Raw genomic sequence first — 10,341 nt, 5'->3', positions numbered from 1 at the left:
TTTTCTTTTTTTTTCTTTTCTTTTCTTCTTTTTTTTTTTTAAAGATTTTATTTATTCATTCGAGACACAGAGAGGCAGAGACCTAGGCAGTGGGAGAAGCAGGTTTCTTTTTGGGGAGCCTGATGTGGGGCTTGATCCCAGGATCCCGGGATCATGACCTGAGCCAAAGGCAGATGCTCAACCACTGAGCCACCCAGGTGCCCCCACATATAAATTCCTGTTGGAATTGGGTGTTAGATTTCCATCTTAGCAGTTTAAGGAGATGGTGCCCAGGGGGTTGGAAAATGTTTGTAGGAAGTTTCATGCCCTCCAGCAGGGTAGGAGATTATCTGTTTGTGCACATCCTTGTCAACAGTTGTCATTTATTTTCCAATATCTTTTTGACTTCTGGTTGGTATGGGATGGTATCAAGTAGTGATTTTATTTTCATTTCTTTGATTAACATGGAAGTTGAACCTCCTTTCACATATTTGTTAGACATTGGGCAACCTCTTTTTGAAGTATGTGTTAGTTCATTTTATCCATTTTTAAAAAGATTTTATTTATTCATGAGAGAGAGAGAGAGAGAGACAGAGACAGAGACAGAGACACACATAGGGAGAAGCAGGCTCCATGCAGGGAATTCGATGCTGGACTCCATCCCGGGACTCCAGGATCACACCCTGGGCCAAAGGCAGGTGCTAAACCACTGAGCCACCGAGGGATCCCCAGGCGGCACTAAACCGCTGAGCCATCCGGGCTGCCCCATTTTTAAAAAGATCTTATATATTTATTTATTTGAGAGACACAGAAAGAGAGAGAGATAGAGAGCACACATTAGTGGAAAGAGGAGCAGAGGGAGAGGAGAGGCAGACTCCCTACTAAGTAGGCAGGCCAACATGGGTCTCCATCTCAGAACCCTGGGATCATAACCCAAGCCTAAGGCAGACACTGAACCCCCAGGCACCTTGTCTTTATTGATTTGTATGAATTCTGTATATGTGTTGGACATGTTTCCTTTATTAGTATCTCTTGTATCCTCTTTCTGTGTCTGTCTTAAACGTGTGTGTGTTCAGATGAGGAGAAAGTGTTAATGTGCATAGAAGTATTTCTCCCTTTCCAGATAATGTTTATTATTCTTTCTTTTTTTTTTTAATGTAACATCAAGATTTTATTGTCTGCATAACAAAATTTGACGCTTAGAACTGGATCACTTGGCCCCTTCTCTTATCTCCTCCCAGGTCAAATTGCTTGCATCTCTTAATAGCTAGCATTCTCTTAGATCTGCAGTTGGGCTCAACACATTCAAGCCTCAGCACAATCTTCTTTGTAGTTTTAGCCTTTTTCCAGAAAATCGGCTTAGTCTGCCCACCATAGCCCCTCTGCTTCCTGTCATAACGCCGCTTTCCTTGGGCATAAAGAGAATCTTTGCCTTTCTTGTACTGTGTCACTTTGTGGGGTTGGTGCTTGCCACACTTCTTGCAGAAAGTCCGGTGGGTTTTAGGAACATTCATCTTTGCAAGAGTGCTATCGGCATGGAAAGCATGTTAATTATTCTTTCAAGAGATACTCTCCTAAAAAAAAAAAAAAAAAAAAAAAGAGATACTCTCCTATAGTAAGACTATGGCGATATTCTCCTTCATTGTTTTTTAACCTTTATATAGCTTTAAAATTTAGACTGTCAATGCATCCAGAATTGATTTGTTGCGTGTGTGGATGGTGAAATCCATATCTTTCTTTTTTTTTTTTTAAGATTTTACTTATTTATTCATGAGAGACACACAGAGAGAGAAAAAGAGAGGCAGAGACAGAGGCAGAGGGAGAAGCAGGCTTCATGCAGGGAGCCCAATGTGGGACTTGATCCTGGAACTCCAGGATCACACCCTGAGCTGAAGGCAGACGCTTAACCACTAAGCCACCCAGGCATCCCCCATATCTTTCTGATAAGATAAAAAATTTCTCTCCATTTAGAATACATGGTATTATGTGTGGAAGGAAAGGCAAGAAATGTGAACAGGAAGTTCTTGCTGCCTGTATGTGTGAATAATACTGTCTTTTGTTTTCGTCTCTGGAGTTTCATGTCTTCTCCCAGCATCCATGCAACCGGCAGACTAACTTACTGGTTTGCAAATGGGTAACATTTTACAGCCTTTACATTTCTTGACAATTTTGGCATTGAAGATGGGTTAGAGATTGATCTGTACAACCTCTAGCCTTTGTGAGTTGCCATGGTAGCAGAGGGAATTTATGTTGGTGTGGTCCTTGGGTCCCCTCTCAGTCTGTGTGGAGCAGTATAAGAGGGGGGCACTTGATGGGATGAGCACTGGGTGTTATTCTATATGTTGGCAAATTGAACACCAATAAAAAATAAATTTGTATATAAAAAAAAAGAAAATTCCAGTCTGTCTAGTTTTTACCTGAGTTCATATCTCACAGTTTTGGAGTATGAAAATCTGAGATTAGGGTACCACTGTGGCTTTGAGGGCCTTCATGTGGGTTGCAGCCTTCTGGTATCTTCACAAAATGAACGGTCAAAAGAGCTCTCTGGCCTCTTTTTATTTTTATTTTTATTTTTTTAAAAGTTTTTATTTATTTATTCATAGACACACAGAGAAAGAGGCAGAGACACAGACAGAGGGAGAAGCAGTCTCCATGCAGAGAGCCCGATGTGGGACTCAATCCCAGGTCTCCAGGATCACACCCCAGGCTGTGCCAAACCGCTGCGCCACCGGGGCTGCCCTCTGGCCTCTTTTTAAAGGCCCCCAATCCCATTCATGAGGGCAGAGCTTCCCAGTCACTTCCCAAAGGCCCCACCCCCAATGCCATTACCTTGGGGGTTAAGTTTCAACAGATGAATTTTGAGGGGACACAAACAGATCATAGCACTACTGTTTGGGTAAGTTCAATACCAGTTGTTTCTACATCAGAATGTAATAGGCATTGTTGTGCTATAGGCTTGTGCTTCTCCATCCCAGATCCAGAGGGGGAGTTTCCCAATCTGAATGAGCTGCAAGTAGAGAAGTGCTACTGGGATACAAGGCCTCTCATTTGCCACCAGTGGGGCTGGAGGGGTGGGGATAAGGATTTAGGTCAAGCTCTGTCATAACAAGTTTCAGAATATACATGATATTCTCACTGTTGGCAAATTAGAGGCCTCAGGCCCTGTGGCCCTGTCTCATGTAGAGACAGTAGAGGTACTGTCTACTACTCTTTCTGCAGTAGAGGTGGGTGATATAACCTGCCCCAATTCAGGTCCTGTTTGCCAGTCACATCTCATTGGAAACCTATGGGCAATGAAGGAAAAACTCTTGTCTCTTTGGCTTCCCATCACTTAAAAGAGGGCTCAGCACTTACTGGGCTTCTGTCATGTGGGAGGATGGCACTAGTCTGTGAGGAATGAGTCTATGTTGGAACCTCTGGCAAAGAGAGGTAACCTCCACTTGGAAGCCCCAGTTGTTGTATGCAATTTGGGCCACTGTGAGTCAAATAACAATTGCACTTTTATAAAATAGCAGTGATTAAAATCTAAAGGAAACTGGGGCACCTGGGTGGCTCAGTGGTTGAGCCTTTGGCTCAGGTTATGATCCCAGGGTGCTGGTATTGAGTCCTGCATCAGGCTCCCCACAGGGAGCCTACTTCTCCCTCTGCCTATGTCTCTACCTCTCTCTCTGTGTGTCTCGAATGAATAAATAAAAAAAAATATTTTTAAAAACCTAAAGTAAACTAACTAAATACATTCTTTGAAAGTAGTGATTAGCATGTAGTGAGTGCTCCTCAAACTTTCCTTTAGATATATTGTCACTCCATGGCTTGATATTCCAATTTTCGAATGAGTCAACATAGATTCACTTGAAATAGGGTAGGAAGGACCCCCAAAATGTTGTGTCCAATGAAAAGTGCATTTTCAAGAATGAAGGCAGACTCTTTCCACTAGCATTTCAGGTTGACAGGAATAAGTAGTATGTATCCTTTCAAAGGAAATTTTAAGTTCCATACAATAGCCAAAGCCAATGGCACTAGAAACCCTCAATCTTCTGAGAGTGCCCCAAGTGCATGGTCCTGATCACTGATGGTTTAGGTCAACTGAAACCTAATGGTGTCCTCTCGGCCACTGGGTCTGGTTAGTTTCAGGGCCAGCTCTGCAGAACCAAATCAGAGGTGGGTTCTTCCTTCATTAGTCACATCTCAGAAACCTGGGCTGCTCCCAGGGGTCTAGATCTTTGGCATGCCATTTGGAAAGCTATGGACTGGCAGTTAAGGACCTTTCCACCCAAATCCCCTTCCATTGCTGTGTTGTCTGTGAACAGTGTAGACTAGTTGGAGGGCAGAAAGACTTGTGTGGGTCACTCACTTAGATGCCCATGGTAAGGGCCTGTTCTTCACAGACACTGCCAAGAAACAGACTGCTGATTAAGCTCTTTTGTGACATGTATGGCACCATTGAGACTCCCCTTATCTGGTTTTATTATGGTACATATGACAAATAAAATTGTAAAATATTGAAAGTTGCAGCCTTAGGTAAGAAGATCCATAATCTCAGTGAGCTGGTGGGGTGGTAGGGAGATCATGAGTACGTGGTATACAAGGACTTGTATATCTATACAAGCCCACCTCCATCCCCTTTTTATTGAGAGCAGTTTCCTAGGTGGAGTGAGGAGGGGTGTTTTGGAAAAGAAGCTTGGGCTCTTCAGACATGCCCAGGAGTCCTAGTTTAGCCTTGCCCTTCAAGAGATGCAATGAAGAAGGAAGAAGCATCCCAGGCCTTACCTTCTCTATCCCCCAACTCCCTCTGTTAATGTGGTCCTCAGAGATAGGTGGGGGACTGTGTTGAATGAGACTTGGAACAGAGTTTAGTCAGAGGCAACGCTGCTGCCAGTCTATATGAGGAGACAGACTCCAACACATTAGGGTCTGAGACAGAGAGAGAGAGAGAGAGTCAGTCAGACATGTGTGTTGGGTTTGGGTGGGTTGGTGGTTTACAGAGTAACTGCCACAGTGTTTTCTATAGTGGTTGTACCAGTTTCCATCCCTACTAGTAACATATGAGGGTTCTAGTTTCTCCACATCATCACCAACATGTGTTGCTTTTAAGGTTCTTCTTCTTATAATACTAATAATAGTGGGTGTACAGTAGTATATTATTGTGGTTTGGTAGTGCCTTTTTTTATCATGGCAAAATGTACATAAATGAAATTTACTGTTTTTGCCATTTTAAATGTACAGTTCATTCATGTTGAGTACATTCTCATTACTGTGCAACCATCATCACCATCCATTTTTAGAACTTTTTCATTATCTCAACCTAAAACTCTGTACCCCATAAACAATATGTTCCATTTCTTCTCCCCTAATGCCTGACAAGTATGATTTTACTTGTCTCTATGTATTTGACCTCTGAAGATACTTCGTTTACTTAAAGTCATACAATATTTGTCCTTTTGTGTCTCACTCCTTTGACCAAGCATAATGACTCCCAGGTTCATCCAGGTAGTAGCCAGTTGAAAATTTCATTCTTTCATAAGGCCGAATAATGTTCCATTGTCTATACGGGTCTAGATATATCATATTTTGTTCATTAGTCATCAATGGACATTTGTGGTGTTTTCATGTTTTGACTATTATAAGTAATGGTGCTATGAGCATTGCTGTAAATATGGCTGAATTTCTGCTTTCCATCCTTCTGGGTATATGCCCAGAAAAGAAACTACTGGATTATGTTAAAGTTATGGTGAATTTTCTGAGAAGCTGCCATACTATTTTCTACAGTAGCTGTACCATTTTACCTTCCCACCAGCAATGCACAAGTGTTTCAATTTCTCTACAGTCTCACTAACACTTTTTTCTTTGTTTTTATACTAGATTTTTTATATTTTTTACATATATATATATATATATATATTTTACTGTACCGTCTCTTTATTTTTTTTATTGGTGTTCAATTTGCCAACATATAGAGTAACACCCAGTGCTCATCCCATCAAGTACTCCCCTCAGTATCCGTCACCCAGTTGCATGCCCCCCCCACCTCCCTTTCTACCACCCCTAGTTCGTTTCCCAGAGTTAGGAGTCTCTCATGTTCTGTCTCCCTTTCTGATATTTCCCACTCATTTTTTCTCCTTTCCCCTTTATTCTCTTTCACTATTTTCCCCCCCAAATATAAAGAGTTTATTCACTTCTGCCCTCGGTACAAAATATAAAACAGACCCCCACCCCCCACAGTTCTACGGCATCGACCCCAGTGCAGTCCGTCCGGGAAGGCCAGCCCTCAGGCCTCGAACAGGGCGCAGCTGGCACAGAGCACCGACTCGTGAACGTCGCCACAGTCCCCGAGGGCACACAGGGCGCAGGCCACGCTCCTGCAACTGGAGCAGACGTGCACACACCGCCCACAGAGGGCACGCTCACACTGGCCACACGCTGCCTTCCCGTCCACGGCTCGCACGCACGAGGAGGAGGCTCTGGTCACTGTCCCGGAGGGGTCAGCTTCAGAGGCCTGGGCTTGGCTCCTGGTCAGTCGGCCATCTGGTCCACTCAGCATCTGCCCACGGGCTGCCCGAAGGGCCTCTGTGGGGCCGGGCTTTGGGGACTCCGGCAGGTCAACAATGGCACAGCCGTCCTCCCAAAGTGGGCCCTGTAGGCCTGGGCCCCTCGAAAAGGAGTTGCTCGGTTTTCTCGAAGACCTCCCGCGAGTGCTGCTCGCTACACACGTGGCGGCTCAGCTCCCTCTGACCAACGCTGACCTTCAGCTGCAGTGGGGCGGCGTCTCCGAAGCGACAGCCCGGCTTGGGCACGGCCTCCGGCCGGAGCGGTGCAGCTCCGCCCCTTTCACTATTATTTATATTCCCCAAATGAATGAGACCATATAATGTTTGTCCTTCTCCGATTGACTTATTTCACTCAGCATAATACCCTCCAGTTCCATCCACGTTGAAGCAAATGGTGGGTATTTGTCATTTCTAATGGCTGAGGAATATTCCATTGTATACATAAACCACATCTTCTTTATCCATTCATCTTTCGATGGACACCGAGGCTCCTTCCACAGTTTGCCTATTGTGGACATTGCTGCTATAAACATCGGAGTGCAGGTGTCCTGGCGTTTCATTGCATCTGAATCATTGGGGTAAATCCCCAACAGTGCAATTGCTGGGTCGTAGGGCAGATCTATTTTTAACCCTATGAGGAACCTCCACACAGTTTTCCAGAGTGGCTGTGCCAGTTCACATTCCCACCAACAGTGCAAGAGGGTTCCCCTTTCTCCACATCCTCTCCATTTGTGGTTTCCTGCCGTGTTAATTTTCCCCATTCTCACTGGTGTGAGGTGGTATCTCATTGTGGTTTTGATTTGTATTTCCCTAATGGCCAGTGATGCGGAGCATTTTCTCATGTGCGTGTTGGCCATGTCTATGTCTTCCTCTGTGAGATTTCTGTTCATGTCTTTTGCCCATTTCATGATTGGATTATTTGTTTCTTGGGTGTTGAGTTTAATAAGTTCTTTATAGATCTTGGAAACTAGCCCTTTATCTGATATGTCATTTGCAAATATCTTCTCCCATTCTGTAGGTTGTCTTTTAGTTTTGTTGACTGTATCTTTTGCTGTGCAAAGGCTTCTTATCTTGATGAAGTCCCAATAGTTCATTTTGCTTTTGTTTCTCTTGCCTTCATGGATGTATCTTACAAGAAGTTACTGTGGCCAAGTTCAAAAAGGGTGTTGCCTGTGTTCTCCTCTAGGATTTTGATGGAATCTTGCCTCACATTAAGATCTTTCATCCATTTTGAGTTTATCTTTGTGTATGGTGAAAGAGAATGGTCCAGTTTCATTCTTCTGCATGTGGCTGTCCAATTTTCCCAGCACCATTTATTGAAGAGACTGTCCTTTTTCCAGTGGATAGTCTTTCCTCCTTTGTCGAATATTAGTTGACCATAAAGTTGAGGGTCCACTTCTGGATTCTCTGTTCTGTTCCATTGATCTATGTGTCTGTTTTTGTGCCAGTACCACACTGTCTTGATGACCACAGCTTTGTAGTACAACCTGAAATCTGGCATTGTGATGCCCCCAGCTATGGTTTTATTTTTTAAAATTCCCCTGGCTATTCGGGGTCTTTTCTGATTCCACACAAATCTTAAAATAATTTGTTCCAACTCTCTGAAGAAAGTCCATGGTATTTGATAGGGATTGCATTAAACGTGTAAATTGCCCTGGGTAACATTGACATTTTCACAATATTAATTCTGCCAATCCATGAGCATGGAATATTTTTCCATCTCTTTGTGTCTTCCTCCATTTATTTCAGAAGTGTTCTGGAGTTTGTAAGGTATAGATCCTTTACCTCTTTGGTGAGGTTTATTCCTAGGTATCTTATGCTTTTGGGTGCAATTGTAAATGGGATTGACTCCTTAATTTCTCTTTCTTCAGTCTCATTGTTAGTGTATAGAAATGCCACTGACTTCTGGGCATTGGTTTTGTATCCTGCCACACTGCCAAATTGCTGTATGAGTTCTAGCAATCTTGGGGTGGAGTCTTTTGGGTTTTCTATGTATAGTATCATGTCATCTGCAAAGAGGGAGAGTTTGACTTCTTCTTTGCCAATTTGAATGCCTTTTATTTCTTTTTGTTGTCTGATTGCTGAGGCTAGGACTTCCAGTACTATGTTGAATAGCAGTGGTGAGAGTGGACATCCCTGTCTTGTTCCTGATCTTAGGGGAGAGGCTCCTAGTGTTTCCCCATTGAGAACATCTAATTCATTCTTAATGAAGGGTGTTAAGCTGCACCATTATTGAAGTGTTGAAGATAAGTGATATCAGACAAAGTAACTGAAAAAAATTCTTTTTTTTAATTGGAGTTAAATTTGCCAACATATAGAATAACACTCAGTGCTCATCCTGTCAAGTGCCCCCCTCAGTGCCCGTCACCTAGTCACCCCCATCCCCCACTCACCTCCCTTTCCACCACCACTTGTTCGTTTCCCAGAGTTAGGAGTCTCTCATGTTCTGTCTCTCTTTCTGATATTTCCCACTCATTTTTTCTCCTTTCCCTTTTATTCCCTTTCACTATATTTTATATTCCCCAACTGAATGAGACCATATAATGTTTGTCCTTCTCTGATTAACTTATTTCACTCAGTATAATACCCTCCAGTTCCATCCACATTGAAAAAATTTCTAATGGGGTAAGAGTAAAAACAAAAACTTGACTTCAGTCATTAACCTTAGAAATCATTGGACTCATTCATTAGAAGTAAATGCAGATTGATTTAGAAATGATGATACAGAAAATTTCTAGGAAAATACCAATATTGATCCTAGCGATGGTAGTGGGTCTAAACAAACAAATAAACAATCCATAGAAATAGGTGTTGGGGAAATGTCTATCATAAATAAAAGCACCAGGATCAAATGGATTAACAGAGTCTATCATTCTTTTCTTTTTTTAAAAGATTTTATTTGTTTATTCATAGAGACAGGGAGGGAGAGAGAGCGAGAGAGAGGCAGAGACATAGACAGAGGGAAAAGCAGGCTCCACGCAGGGAGTCTGACGCGGGACTCGATCCCGGGTCTCCAGGATCACACCCCGGGCTGCAGGCAGTGCTAAACTGCTGCCCCACCGGGGCTGCCCTCTATCATTCTTTGAAGTATCAGAGAACCCAAACTCTTTTCTTAGTTTCAATTGTATTGAATGGTTAGCAGAGTACTCTAGAATTACTTTATGCTGAAATTTCCTTAAGAAGCAACTGTTGATTATGTAATTAATGAAGATATATAAAATTTAAGAATCAGAATAGATTCTTTGAGTTTTTTGAAACATAAATCTACCATTTGGTCTACCTCTGCCCATCTGTTCCCCCTGTGATAGTTTTATTCCAACTGAGACACTAGAGGGACCCTGGTCCACAGAAGACCACACTCATTGTTGACACCAGCAGGAAGTTGAGAGTGTCCCAAAACCTCACTCAATTTCAATAGTTCTCTAAATGTACTCACAGAACTCACTCATAGCTCTTCTACTCATTGTTGTGGGTTTTGTTAGTTTGTTTTTCAGAAAAGGATATAGATTAACAACAGACATGGATCAGATGCATGCATGTTGCATGGGGTTATATTTCAGGAAAAGAACCCACTGTAGATCTTCTAGTTGTCCTCTCTCTATGGAGTTATGGGGTGTTACTGTCTGGGGCTGATATGGGATAACACTCACCGAGTGTTGCCAAGGCAAGAAGACTCACCCGAGCCTTCGTGCCTGGCTTTTTTACTACAACTCTGCCACTTTGCCACTTACCTTCTGGATGGCTGACCTTATTAGTCTTCCTTCTGTCCCCAGGTGAGCTGATACCTTTTGTCTCCAGCCCTCTCAGAGGCCGCCAT

At 43.0% G+C, this 10,341-nt stretch overlaps 2 protein-coding genes across 2 annotated transcripts; both read right to left on the bottom strand.

Moving 5' to 3' along the window:
* Positions 1-1,178: 1,178 nt before the first annotated feature.
* On the bottom strand, positions 1,179-1,493 carry LOC102156556 (60S ribosomal protein L36a-like). The gene has a single exon (XM_038527995.1). It carries the CDS (start codon positions 1,491-1,493, stop codon positions 1,179-1,181), a length of 315 nt encoding a protein of 104 aa, XP_038383923.1.
* Positions 1,494-6,160: 4,667 nt separating this feature from the next.
* Positions 6,161-10,341, bottom strand: LOC106559278 (apoptosis regulatory protein Siva-like). Its single transcript, XM_038525536.1, is given in 4 exon segments — positions 6,161-6,603; positions 6,606-6,629; positions 6,632-6,807; positions 10,310-10,341. Coding segments are annotated over 4 exon segments (591 nt in total). The 3' UTR covers positions 6,161-6,244.

The sequence above is a fragment of the Canis lupus genome, chromosome 1 (assembly GCF_011100685.1).
Source record: "Canis lupus familiaris isolate Mischka breed German Shepherd chromosome 1, alternate assembly UU_Cfam_GSD_1.0, whole genome shotgun sequence".
NCBI classification, from domain to species: domain Eukaryota; kingdom Metazoa; phylum Chordata; class Mammalia; order Carnivora; family Canidae; genus Canis; species Canis lupus.
Note: the sequence above shows the minus strand (reverse complement) of the source record. Positions and strands in the feature narration are given on the sequence as shown.